This window comes from Drosophila elegans, unplaced genomic scaffold (genome assembly GCF_018152505.1).
Source record: "Drosophila elegans isolate 14027-0461.03 unplaced genomic scaffold, ASM1815250v1 contig_476, whole genome shotgun sequence".
NCBI lineage: Eukaryota > Metazoa > Arthropoda > Insecta > Diptera > Drosophilidae > Drosophila > Drosophila elegans.
Window position 1 is genome coordinate 11442970 of NW_024545863.1, and position 14639 is coordinate 11457608.

General features: G+C 35.5%; 2 protein-coding genes across 2 annotated transcripts; both read right to left on the bottom strand.

Annotated features, from left to right (window-relative positions):
- Positions 1-10300: 10300 nt before the first annotated feature.
- LOC108141014 lies at positions 10301-11063 on the bottom strand. The gene has a single exon (XM_017264091.2). The coding sequence runs from the start codon at positions 10992-10994 to the stop codon at positions 10590-10592; it is 405 nt and encodes a 134-aa protein (XP_017119580.1). The 5' UTR covers positions 10995-11063; the 3' UTR covers positions 10301-10589.
- A 779-nt stretch (positions 11064-11842) lies between these two features.
- Positions 11843-12341, bottom strand: LOC108141021. The gene has a single exon (XM_017264102.1). The coding sequence runs from the start codon at positions 12259-12261 to the stop codon at positions 11968-11970; it is 294 nt and encodes a 97-aa protein (XP_017119591.1). The 5' UTR covers positions 12262-12341; the 3' UTR covers positions 11843-11967.
- Between the last annotated feature and the right edge of the window lie 2298 nt (positions 12342-14639).

Here is a 14639-nt window from a genome sequence, read left to right on the forward strand (position 1 = left end):
ATATCGCTTTCGAAATATAAATGTATAACATATAAAATCCACTTGATGTTTTAGAAATAATATTCAGTACCGGGATATAAACACTTAACTTCTTTGGCGTATTATTTCATCTCTCCTTTAATGTTAGACAATAAATTTGAGATAAACAAAATCATAAAATATTATAGCTAGCCCAGTGAAAGGCATCCGCACAGGAAACTGTGAACTAATTTAATTTGCACAAACTATAAAACTAAAGTCGCTTTGATAGCTGCCGCTGCATCTTACTGCCCGTAAAAATCTAGTAAAATTGAAATTAAATAGCCGGACTGCCTCATAGCTACTGTGCGGCATTTGCGGTTGCAATCGAAGATGAGAGCATCGCTCCGTATCGGGTTTATTATAGCGAAATAATTGCCGCGGCGCATGCGGTGCTCAATTTGCCGACCAAGCTCGAATCGACAACTAAACCAATCGAAAAGGAGTTTGCGCACTTTTCTCTTGCAAAGAAAAGTAATAAAAACTAAACAAAAAATTAGAAAAAAAGGAAAAACCGATTTAAAAATCATATGCTTGAAAATGTTTTGCTTAGCATACCAAATTCCTTACTGCTAAAAATTAATGGCTATTACCGAAAATCGAAAATCAAACTAAATTTTAACTTGCACTTTTCTGTTGCAAAAAATTGTCATAAAAAATATTAAAAATTTTTTCCTTGGCTTACCAAATTCTTTACTGCTAAAAATAAATGGCTATTAACCCGAATCAAAAAATCAAACAAAATTTTAAGATACATTTTTCGGTTGCAAAGAAAAAAAAAAGAAAATTATCATTTAAATTAAATTATATATAATAATCGTATTTATTATTAAATTATAAGCTTAAGAATTATTTTCTTAACAAACCAAATTCTTTACTGCTTGAAATTAATAGGTATTAACCCAAATCGGTAATTAAATTAAATTTTAACTTGCATTTTTCTGTTGCAAAGAGAGCGAGGGATTATTATGTTAATTTCGTCTTAGACTTTTCCTTAAAATTACTTTAAGTTTTTGCAATGTATCAACTTGACCTCGCAAAGGCTAAGTCTGGGATCATATTTTTTTCCAGTGTGATCGAGGGAAGGGAGGGGTCGACTGGGAGTGGGCAAGGCACGCTTTTGTGGACAGGCCGCCCCCTACGGACTGGATGCGATGCTCTCCACTGAGCCACTGCTGCTGTGACAGAAGTGTTTTTTGGCATGTCAAATGCCCGTCCTCCTCGTTTCCCTTCTTTGGTTTAATAACATTATGAAAACGCGTGTTTTACAGTTCATTATGAGGGGACAAGAGGGTGGTGCATTTTTGATCACTCCATGATTTTCTTACACTACCGGATGTACTAAAACCGGCACACTTTTTATGATCACGAATTAAAAAAAACATAACGTGGCTAAGAATTCTTGTGTACAACCTAAAAAGTGTGGCTTCAAACAATTGAAATTTGAGAGTAAAACTTTATGTTAAGTTTGATTTAAATACCCAATTCGCAGGGACACACTTGGCACCAGTCATCAATTGCAAAATCCTTTTAAAGTTTTAAAGGCACCCTTTATCCTTTAACAAATTTTAGTGTGCCTAATTTTTCTAACTTTGAGTGGAATATTTTATTTGGCAAATTTGAGCACCAATTTCTATAAGAAAAGTATATTTGTAAAAATATAAAGGACAGATCTTGCACAGTGATATAATTAACAGCTACTCCTTTAATATCTAACAGTATGGATAAATTAATGAGGGAAATGTTGAGGGGAAAAGAAAAACTGCTAGTGAATTGAACACACTATAATTATGAAGACAAAGCATTTAATTAATTTGAAACAGGCGAAGTATTGCAAAAATTCAATATTTTTGAGCTTTTAATAGTTTTTGAGCTACAATTCTCGATAATAACAAATAAAAATGTACTTATAATACGAAGAAAACAGCTGAAAAAAGTAATTTTTGGTATAGCATCTAATTTTTGAACTCAGTGGCTTTATATATGACAGTTAGTCTCTCAAGCCGTATGTTCCGAGTTCTTACATTCAGAAAAACCCATATGTAAGTTCTTTTTAAGAGAGAAATAACATGGACTTATCATATTTTATAAACAAACTTAAAATATATTTAATAATAAATCACAAATTCGACTTCTTAAATGAAAGCGCGAACTTTCAGACTACATAATTTGAAGGCATTTAAAACAACATTTTATATAATTATATAGAAACCGTATTTAAAATTAAGGAATGGTTTATTCGTTTTAATATAATTGATAAGCAGAATTAACTACAGAAATATATACAAAATTTACCACAGAAAGTAAGTAATATATCAGAAAATTGCGTTGGTTTTACTGATAATTTGAAATGGCTTGCAAATTGCAATTCGCAAATTACCAGCTGGTTTTAGCAAACCACGAAGATGGGTAAATGGGCCCAAGTGCACCAAACTCATAAGGGTGTTCGAAGCTTCGGTGCTGAAACCCGAGGCGTAACTTCCCGTTGTCGCTCTGTGCCTGACTGCCTGACTGCCGGGCTTCCAGGCTGCCAGACAGGCAGACTGCCTGCCAGTTTCGAGTCAGGTCCTTGCCGCAGTGGCTCGGCTGGAGGTCACCTCGTCGTCAGCGTCGTCGACAGCGATCGCCCCCCATGGCGCCTGAACCACGCGCTTTTGGACTTCTGCGCAGCCGCAGCCAACGTTTCGGGCTGAGGGCAAACAAAGGCCAGGAGCAGAGCGGGATTCGAGATTCGAGATTCGGGATGTGGCAGGCGTCGCACTCGGGACTCAGGGCTATAATTTTCCAATATGCAGATGTGTGTTTGGTGCCACAAAATGGCGACCGCAAGAGAGAGAGAGAGAGAGCGAGTGGAGTGGAGTGGAGTGGCGTGCCACAGCCATTGACAATTATGCAATTTTGCAGCACGACTAAGCAAATTATTTTCACTAAATTAAATTTTAACTCGTGCTGGGCGCACTTCTCGAGAATCGTACCACCGCATTACCACCGGATCCGCCCAAAAAAAACACCACAGAATCCGTTGACTCCAAGTGGGCCTGTGGATTGACATGCGGCCGAGTGATGAAAAGTTCCGGAGATGTGGCCGCGTCCTTGGGAGAAGCACAGCTGCCATCAAGTGGGTTTCATGTGGAGAGCGAGTGGAAGGAAACAAAAGTCGGGAACACAAAGAAGTCGGCTTCCTTCGAAACTAATTGATTGATCAGAAGTCATTTGCGGCGACAGAAGACCCAAAAAGCTTTGTGCTAAACTCGTTCCATTCCACACTGCCGTTAGTTTAATTATTTGCTCATTGGTTTTCTGATAATTGGAGTTAGCAGGAGTGTGGGCAAGCCCTTTTACATTCTATTGCGAAAACTTTGGATCACAAGGGTGAAATCTTATTTTGTAGTGACCATTTTATATTAAAATCATTGTTCAACTGAACGCTAGCCAGAATATCTGCCCGCAAACATTTTACTATCTTTGCACAGGGTGTTATAATTTTAAGAGAAACTGATTACAAGTTTTAAACATATGGTTCTTTTTTTAATGTCCATAAGAAAAAGAAATCAAAATTTAAACTTAACATTTTTGTATCCCGAATAATGTTATATGTTACATATTTTAGATCTACAAAAAAAAAGGTTAAAAAAATATATTTGCGTTTTTTTCCCCATTTCTGAGTGAATGTAAACTTCTCAAGTTTTTAACGCGGTAAATGTCTATATTTGAAGAGTATCAAGTATTACCAATATTAAATTTAAAAATGTCCACATTAATAAAAATACTTTCTCATCAAATTATGCAATTTATTTATTCATACTTTTTATATTTATTTTTTTCCAAATTTGGTTCCAGAAGCTAGACTTTCTTTAGGTCTTATATTAGATTTAGGAATGGCTCAGTTTAACCCAAAACAGAATTCATTTTATTATCGTATTTTAACCATATAAAAAACTTTGAAAGAGAACTTATATCTGCCCATAATGAAGCTCATTTCGGCAGTGAAGGAAATTTATGATCTTGGCCCGCTGGTGTTTATAATCGACGCGATCCAATAAGATAAATGATTATTGAAATGCGCAACGCAAATGAATCGCTCTGAGAAGCAATAACAAAATTTGTAAGCAACAAATTCCGCGCATTGTTTTCAACAATTTGTTCAATTCCTTGGCTGTGTCTCGGGGAAAAATCGAAAATCGATTTAGTTGCTTAGAAAATACATGCCAGACTCTTTCTGGCGATTCCAAATGATTTCAATTACATTTAATTTGGCCTCAACATGTTTTCCACAGGTGTGAAGAGGTTTTTTTTTTTTTTTTTGGTAATGAAAAAACCATAAATCATTGCACAAATGAAGTTGAACTCGATGTTTTTTGGGGGCCCTTCGTTTTTATTTTTTTTTTTTTTTGTTTCCCTCTTTCTTTATTGTTGTAAAGTGTAACATTGATTAAGCATTATTAGCGTTTATTGTTGTTGCGGCTCACTCGATTCCGAAGCATTCTACATAGTCCATTGTATTTGGGTCTTCTTTCTATCCTCTCTCACCGATGTTTTTGTTATTTTCTCTCCTATTTTGGCCGTTGTTTTGTGCCAGCACAGTGGGACACTTTCCATCATCAGCACTCTCGCGGGTGATGGAACGTTTCGTTTTCCAGCTCTGGCATCAGCCCCCCAAAAGAGATTCTCCATTCGAGGGCTTTTCCGGGTGAAAGAGGGAAATGGTGAAAAAAACCAGGGGTTAGGCGATAACCGCTATGGGGGCGAGCATATTGATATATGTTCCGTCTGTCTGTTGGTGCTCGAAGTAAATCAAAATTGATTTGCCGAGTTGCCTCTCCCGGGTAATGAAGTTTTTAATGAACTGGCTTCGGTCGTCGAGAAAATGGGAAGTCGTAATGGAGGAACGAAGAGATAATTCGGTAATTTAAAAGGGTAAGGGTAGTTATAGAAGTTGATTACATAGCTATTTTATCGACTTAAGAAAGTTATTTTTTGAGAATTTAGTACTTATAAACTATGGCGTTTCTTCAGTGATGTGATGTTAAAAAGTTAAACAAAACTATAACATGTTAAAAAGTAGTTAAATATTCCAAACTTTACAATAAAAGTAAATTCACACCAAGAATTGCAAATTAGAAAACAAAGTGGATATTCTGTTTCATTATAACATTTTTCTCAGTAACTTTTATAACTAAATACATATACAAAGGAAAATCTCTCAATGGCTTAACTTATTCAAGGTCCATCGTAGAAGTTTCATGCTAAATTTTTCCGTACAGCTGAAAGTCTTTAAGGACATTTTTTACATAAGTTTTTAAAGAAATTAGTTTTTTAATGTATTTTGTATAACGTGAATTATCTATAATGCTTTAATTTTTTATAAAGTAAATGATGTTATATTTAATCTTTTCAAAATAAACCAAATATGTAAATAAATATATCTTTGATAGTTATTGCTAGAATTGTCCTTTTCTGTAAAGTCATTGTTAACGAGTACCTCTAAAATTCTTAATAACTCAATTATTAAACACAAAACTTACCTAGATCGTAAATTACCTATAAAAAAATGGAAAAGTCCACAAACACATAGACAAAAACGAAACCGGCCAGAACGACATAAAATGCGAAGGCGAGAGGAGCTTTTGAAGACGTTCGGCGGCCATTACTCGGGCTCTTGCCTTGGCCAATAAAATGAACGGAGAAAAGGCCATCAGCACAGCAGAGGGATTGGCCCTGAGCGAGTCCCATTCGCGGTTTGAGGCGCCTCTGAAAATTTCCAAAACAAAAGCCAAATAAAGCTGGGGTCGAAATTGATTTTGCGGTAGCCCAGGCAATAAATGTTGCTCTGCCCAGCTGTTAAATACAAGTTGACCAATGGAATTGGGCAAGGGGAAAACGAAGAAAAGCATTTGTGCACTGTAAAAAACATATGATTCTTATTTAAGTTATGGTGTTTAAATTAGTGATTTATGTCAATTTTGTTTGAAAAAAAATTGGTTTGTCAAAATAATGTAAAACAAATAAAATTGTATTTAACATAAACTCGAAAATAAAAATTATTTTCGATTACAAAATTTGTTTATATATTTTTGGGATGCAGCCGTATTTGAAAATGGGTCTTAAAATTATTCAAACTGCAGTTTTTATCATTTTTGAATTTTTATAAATTTTTTAACAGCGTCGCCAGGTTGAACTTGCCTTTAATATTTCTTTTCACGCAATTACAAAATTATGTTTTATTTTCCATACCAATGTTGTTCAAAGAAGTGTATGGTTAATACTAATAAACAAAATAATTGTATTAAGGTCATATTATGTTTATTAATGTTTTTGAGTTTAAAATCTTTATTTTTCAGGAAAATCTTTTAGAAAAGTGTAAGTTACGTTAATGAACATTTATAGTGTAGCGTAGTGTTGTTGGGACTTACCTCATAAAAAAACTAATTTGACGTACAATTGTAAATAAGTATAAATTTTTATGGTATACCCCATCAGTAATATTGAATTTTGTTTAAGTAATTTTTGAGCCAGCTCACAGGATAAAAAATAAAATATTGCGATTAGATGTGGTTCCAGAATTTTTAAATATATATATGTAAAGTATAAATGAAAAATGTCTAAAGTAAAAACTAGCATTTCACGTATTGGCATAAATAAAGCCAAATAGCTAAATGCTTGTGGGAAATTCCGAAATGATGATCAAATTTCGTGCAATTATTTCTTTGTGTGCCAATGCAATTTCGTTGCGGCCTTGCGCAGTGCACAAAAGGTTTGACAAAGTGAGAAATATGCATGGCAAACAAGGAGCACAAGAATTCCACTACCCTTACCCCGACCCGCCCCCTGCCACTCCCCTTTCGTTCGTTCAACTGCAACGAGAAAATATGATGACATATCGCGTCATAGTTCAAACGGCAGGGAATCCACTGATCAATTTTGTACACAGCACGGCGCCATCTTTTTGGCCCTTGCATGGGAGCAGGATTTTACTTTTTTTCGAGGATTTAGTATGCATTGCGATGGGCTGGGTGATGGTGGCGGGGGTGGGGGTGGAAGGGGGAGGAAGAAGGGAGGGCTTTTGGCCTGGTCAGTGGCGCACTGTGTGTTTTGTTATGTATCTTTTTTTCGGTTGCTTTCGCTTCGTTTCGAGTGAGCCAAATCGCAGGCCATAATTTTTTATTATCCCAAGCCCAGGGAAAAAGAGAGCGGCTGTTGGCTTCCGTTGGTGGAGTTGGCTCTTGGCCCGGAGTAGCCATAAAAATAATTAATTGGCTTTTATGTGGCAGGAGCCGTTGAAATTTCGCTTGTTTCTCAACCTCATTCCATTCCCTTCCGCATCATGGTCCTCGACTGGGCAATGCAATTTCTGAATTGCATTTGCCTGCTTAATTAGCCATATTAATTATCTTCATAATCAGCATCGGTTTTGTGGTAACACACACATACACATACACACACACACACACAAACAGAGCTCATTTCCGCTTCTGGCGGCGGCCATTTTGTTTTTATCCGTGGCTGTTTTGGCGATGTAATTAGTTTTTGCGGTTTTTCATTGGCCATTCGACCGCAAACTCAATTGCCGTTTCATTTGTTTTCCCCGTGGACTATTTCGATTAGCATTCTGTTAGATCTAAAGTTAGATTCCGTACAACTCTTCGTTGTGAATGTGGTGTAGCCAAAAATTGCCAAAAATTAAATCTACATTTACTCCTAACTTAAAAGTAAAGCTATCTGCATATAACTTCCCCAAAAGTTGTCTTTCGATGGCAGAAGGTATATAAATCGGAAAGAGCCGGATTGGACGACTAGATCAGAGCTCCTATAAAAACAATCGAAAAAATAAATTAAACAAGAGTGGTTTTTCAATTTATTTGACAATAATTCGATTTAGTAGTAATATTTTAATATTTCATAGTTACTGGTTTAACGACATTATATAGCTGCAATAGGAACGATCTAAAAATTTGTACTCGTTATTTTAAAGAATAATAATCACTTTTTATACCCTTGCAGAGAGTAATTGCATTCAAAAGCTTGAAATGTATATCATATCATATCATTTAATTGTTATATCAGCAAAAAACCTACATTGCTATTTTTTTCAAACATTTACGCTTTCAAATCGAAATATGGTTGTTTTATGCAATACCTGGTTTATACAATAGCTGAAAGAGTATATAAACTTCGGCATGCCAATGTTCTTTCTTTGTTTTATATTAATATTTATTACCATGCACTGAAATTTTATATAAATTTGTCGTTAGTTTTTTTTACTCACTGTACATACTTAGAAATGTTTGTTTTAAAATGGTACTCTATTTTCATTTCCAACATGTGAAGTTTTTATATTTTAAGGCGTACATTTTTCACTAAAGTTATTCACTTGATTAACAAACGAACTTTTTTATTCACGTTTGTCAAGGGTTTTGCTTAACATTATACATTTCCCAACCTTTCTTCTAGATGGCTTCACGCCACTCCTCTTTATGAAACCATCATCATCATCATTCGTTATCATTAATTTATGCAAAGAACACTGCTGCACAGTATGAAGCATTTGCCTCCGTTGTTATAGCTGGAAAATGTTTTTCGTGGCATAAATCCCGAGAAAAATTATACGAAACTAGAATGTTTTTGAAAATACATGAGGCGAACGTCAACGCGAAAAATGAGTGGAATATGCGAGAAATTAATGGGTTATAAGAAACTATAAGATTAATAAACATAATTACTCAAAATCCCCAGTGAGGTTCCATAAGTAACGGAATAATTGGATAAGCAACGTTTTTTTTTAATTATACTAAAAAGTCTACAACGTAATTATGAAAGAATTGACTGACGAAAAACAAATCACTCCTGAATAAATTGACTTTATGAGTTGTTAAGCCAAACTAAGTTGGCACCAAATAAATGTTGATTTCTTGGATACTTTACAAGTTTAAAATTTTGATAAAATTTATTTAAGATACGTTCAGTTTATTCATCTTTCCGTATTTAAAATAATAATCAACTAAACACGCAAAAAGAGTTTTCAAAAGTCATAAATTAAAATAAGGTCTAAAGGTCAAATTAACACTAATGAGTTTTTGTAACTCAAAAAACTTATTAATTTAAAAGGGTCACGAAAGGCAAAAGTTGGTAAAACCAAACAAATAACCCTTAAAACCGAAATAATGAGAACGGTGTTTAAAAAAAGACGAATTTAACTGCGCAGTTTGCGGTTTGCAAAGGGCACGTCCCTAACAAATATATTTTCAGAATGTTTTCGCGCCAAATGGGAAATATAATAATAAAGACTAAAAAGCCCACAAAAACGCATAATATTGCTGATCTGAATAGTTCGATGTGTGTGCCCAAGTTAATGAAGCGGAAATGCAAATAATACAACCGCACACAAATATCCACGGGCCAATTGTTCACTTACCCGTCCTCTGATGACGATTAAGAAAAATTTCAACGGCAATGATGATGATGGCCATTGCATATACAAAGTTCACGTATAGTATGATCCATTGTTCCACAGGCCTGACATTTCCACAGGGGAAACCGAATCAAAAACAAATGACTAAGGCGAAGGTTTTTGGGATGCTGCGCTTTTGTTTTTCTTTTTTTTTTTTGGGCCTATGCCGCGACCTTGTCCTGCAAACAGTAGGATAACAACAAACAATAAAAGCCTACTTCATAACCGAAAATGGGAAGATGAATGACAGGATTTTAGAACGAACGCAGTATGCCATTGCAGTTCATTGCTTTCGTTTATTTTTTAAAGAGCCAAATACTTTACCTGGGGTCGTGAATTTATACGAATTAGGTGAACTACTAATTTCTTTGGCTCATGCTGTTTGTGAACCTAAGAAAAAATACTTTTAAAAGCTTAAAAGCTGGGAGCAATAAATTCGTTAAGATTTTTAAAGGAATATATAAATAAAAAAAAAATAAAAAACAAGTCAGCTAAATGGGGACAAATAAAATTATATTCATTCTGCCCGCAAAATATAATAATATGAACATTAGGGTAGAAAACTGAGTAGTTTTTAACAAATTAAAGTCTTTATTAGTAATCTTAAATATATGAACATTAACAAAATACAAAAAAAAAATTATTTTTTTAAATTTCTAACTGTTTGTATACAACCCCTTATTATTATTATCTTTTTATCTATGTATTTATTAATTTGTGATTGGCGCATTAATGTAAAAGTCTTTTACTTGTAGTGTCGGGATAATAAAAATACATAAATTCATAGACTTAATGAACAAAATGCATAAATCATATAGATAACAACTCATTCGGTTGGGGTAATAACAGTTAAGCTTATGCTGTCATTTATTCGACGACTAAAGGATACAAAACGGACAGCATTGGAATTCAGATCCTGCCTTTAATACTACACATTTATTCAAAAATATGTTGCATGCTAGCTGCTCTATTAGGCACATGATTTTCGTAAAATTTGTTTATGACAATTTGCATCATAATATAATTGTGATGGTGTCGAGCTCGGCTTAGCAATTTTGTCAAAGTTTTGGTTTTAACTAAAGTAATGGCTTAAGCCAGGCAGGGCAAAGGGTTTCTTTTTGCTTTACTGATTTTTGGCCTCACTCTTCAAGAGTTGTTGGTGTTGAGCCTCACGCCTCTGCTTGGAAACGTCGAAGGCCGTAATTGGTTTCCGGGGACGAGGTCCGCCCTTGGTTCGGAAACGCTGCTGGCGCACAAAGAGCGGCCTGCGCTGGTTGAGCCACCAGTTGAAGTCCGGCGGAATCCGGCCGAACTTGCTGACCAAGTTCCGGTGTCGCTGGATGTCATCGCGCCTCTCGAGCCATTTCCGGCCGTATTCCCAGCCCAGCAGCCAGCCCATGACGGGCTGCTTTTCTTCGCACAGCTCCGGAATGGGTTCCGGCCGATCTGCCGGCGGAAGGATCGCTGACCCATGATCTCTGGCCGGAATGAGCGGTGAACGGCTCCAGGTTTTTATTCTTGAAATCATAATCGTGTGGAATTGTTAACTCTCTCTTTTTCACTTGTTGTCGTGTCGGTGGTGTCTGTTTTTCAACTGAGTCTGGCTGACGACTACGGTCTCCTACTCGATGTGGCAAGGCCAACTATTACATGTTGGAAAGTCATTGCCTATACTAAAGAGTGCCTCAATTCCGATATAGCCATTACTAACTGCTCTGCTTTAAACCTTATTGCCTGGCACAAAGCGTATGGTTTATAAAAATCTAAGAAAAATTTATACATTCTCAAAATTTTACTGACTTTAAGATATTTAGATATATTTAAATTAAAACGAATTGTATTAAAAATGTGAGAGTAGTTTTTTTTTAGGTTAGACAATGTTCTTAGTTATGATGGTATAATCAACTTGTACAGAAAATGTACTATTTATGATTGAATAAAAATTATCTTATTCTCAGAATCTTGTCCTTTTATTGATTAACTTACTGTAACTAATTGTAAAGAAACTGTGACATTTTGAATATTTTACCACTTGCTCAAATCAGATAATAAATGGTTACGACTTTACAGTAACTTTCAAACTTTACTAAATTGCACCTACACTTTCAAACGAAACTGAGAAAATACCTTTATAAGCAGGTTTAACTTTTAACCGTAGACTTCATTAATTCCTAGATTTTTTTAGAAAACTAGATAATATGTCCTACATTTTTTTTATTTTACACATTTTGGTTATAATTTGATTTAGAACGCCTGAAATAAAAAATATTCTAACCGTAGACTTTATTAATTCTTGAAACTTTGAAGAAAACAAGATACCATGCACTACATATTTCTTTAATATTACACATTTAGAAAACAATTTTATTCAGAACACCTGAAATTAAAAATATTCTTGAAAATTAACAGACATTTTTTAGAAATTTTTTGACTTGATACAAAATTTGCGTAAGCATTGTAATTGAAAAACAGCAGAAATCAATAAAGAGGAACAACCTTAATCAGTAATAAATTAGCTGTTTTCTAGTCTTTTTTTGAGTGCGCTTTTCAAGCCAACTGCTGTAGTCGGGTGGAATGAATTTATGGCCTTTTTTGATCTTTTTATTGGTCATCTTGTCATGAATGTTGCGCTCTTCCAGCCACTGTCGACCGTAGTGCCAGGATAGAAGAAGGCCCATTTGGGGCTCCTCCTGCTCGTAGGTCGGTGTAAACGAATGGTGCCTTATATTTTTCTCGGCCAGCTCACTTTCTGGTCGGATAATCTTTGCCGGTATCCAGTAGTTTTTATTTGCCATATTGGTGGCTTTCTTGGTTTAAAAAATATAACAAATCCTACATAATATTTAGATCTCGCTCGAACCGATTTAGCCTGATGGAAAACTCCACGGTGGAATGATTTCAAGTTTTTACCAATTTCAAGATCAGTTTAACATCTAGTTACTTACAAAATTTACTATTGTCTTCTTTGGTATTGGTGCAACTAAGTATTAGATGCCCGTTACTCTGCTAAGCAATTTCAAAATAAATATGCCCCAAAAAATGATCCGGGTCTTAAGAAGCGGAAAATGTTTATTTATGCTCAGAACTTCTTGGTTCGATTAGGAACATTTTTATCTCAGACTGTCATGACATATTTACTTTTGCGATTTGTAGGAATTAGAGTGGGCGTAGCTACTTAAAATAAAATTCCAAAACTAAAACCTGGATTTGAAATCCAACATCTCTAACTTTTGTAGCTTCCGAGATCTCGACTTTAACACGGATAGACAGACATGGCTAGAACGACTTGGCTGTTGATCCCAATCAAGAACATAAACATTTTATTGGGTCGGAACTCTTTCTTCTACCTGTAACATACTTTTCGAGTAACATCATATAATAATTCTATCATTGAAGGATATTTTCTATTATGTAAAAATCGGTGCAATGACATTTTAACTTTGGCTTGCTGATGCTGACATCCGTTTTTATATTTAATTTTAGATAGCTTAAATTAACATGAGAATGGTGTTGGTGTAGTGTTAAAAATTGAGATCTACAAACTAAAAATTAAATAATGTCTCAAAATAATCAATAGCAACCATGTGCCCTTATTGCATTTAAATACATATTTTATATACTTAAAGGACCATTTAAAGAAAGCTCATATGTATATTTGGCTTACCGAAGATAGCTTCATTTTGTGTTTTTTTTCACATATACAAATTTTGCCTGTTTTCATTGAGTTTCGATAGAAATATGATCTCAAATAATAAAGATACCGCTAAATTTCAGATTGTGATTGTTTTTGAGGTGAAAGATATTTGTAAGACTGCCAACTGCTAATTGAGTTAACACAAACTGGCTGAGGCGTACAAAATTCCGGACAAAAACCCGACAAAAATGTTGCTAATGGACATAATAGCTGAACGCGAACACAATCGAAACAGACAACAAGCCGCCCATCGACAAGGGTCGCAAATTGGGAGGAAAATACAAACAGATGTAAATCTGAGCGTAAAACCCGAACAACCCAAAAGTGGAGAAACTGGAAATGTGAAAAGCACGGCATGAGGGCAAAGTCAGCGGGGGCGACCAATAGGTCAAGTACGAATTGCATTGGTCCATATCCACATACTATCGGGGGCTGCGGAAGTGAAACAGTGGGATGGAGCTCTAAAGTGCCCAGAACAACGCGTGCCAAAAGGTGCAAAAGGCCTTAAACGGAAATGAAAAGACATCTGTTTTTGTAGTTCCTATTATTCATTCACAATTTACAATAAACCATTATGCAATCAAAGTTTTTCGAACTTGCACTGTAACCTGGTTTAAAATTATAGGTATTCAATGACCACGTGGTCGCAGCATGATCTGAAGTCGGCAAAAATTCTTCATCTTTCCTTTTGGTAATTAATATCTATCAGTGACACAAACATTTTGATCTTATATGTTAAAAGTTATAGGGTTATGCTGTCCACTGCCGTCGCTCTGCCGCTGCTCTGTCGGTGATCGCTGCAGTAGTGTTGTGAGTAGCTAATCTAGTAAGTGTAATCAAAGATATATTAGAACACTTGCTTTCTTTTATAAGTGTACTCTGTTGATCTTACTACCAGCTCTGTCGCTAGCCCAGTTTGTAAGGGAATTCGTCAAACAAATCTTTTTGGCCCCAACGGTTAGTTAGCCCAAATACATTGCGATTTGATTGACTGCGATCGTCATGAAATTCTTACTTCGATGAAAGTCATATTTGGCCGGAAACCAGCGAAGTTGGCACCACTGGTTTAGTGTTCGTCGGTGACTGCTGCTCTCCTACTCGCACACCTCTCTCCTGCCACCGTCCTTGTCTGGCCTTTACCGTTGCGCTCCTCTGCCCGCCTGTCGTCATTTCTCATCGTCGCTCGGTTGTTTCCTTGTAATTTGTCACCGCTGGAGCTCATTTCTGCGGCGTAATTTGTTTGCAACTCATTTCGGGATTCATTTCCATGGCTTGTCTCTTTTTGTTGTTTGCTTGCCTTTGTTTTGGTCAACGGTCTTGGTGCATTTAATTAAAATTATTATTGCTTGTAATTGGGGAGCGGAGGCGAATAAGAAAGGGTTATTCATAGAAATGTGGATTGAATAAACTTAGTGAAATTATTGCGCAATTGGGGAAAGCAAAAAGTTTACAAAATAATGTAAACATAGGGGGCAAATT

Bases quoted from the DNA above. Each gene is read 5' to 3' on its own strand.
- LOC108141014 (XM_017264091.2), bottom strand. From the start codon at position 10,994: ATGATTTCAAGAATAAAAACCTGGAGCCGTTCACCGCTCATTCCGGCC.
- LOC108141021 (XM_017264102.1), bottom strand. From the start codon at position 12,261: ATGGCAAATAAAAACTACTGGATACCGGCAAAGATTATCCGACCAGAA.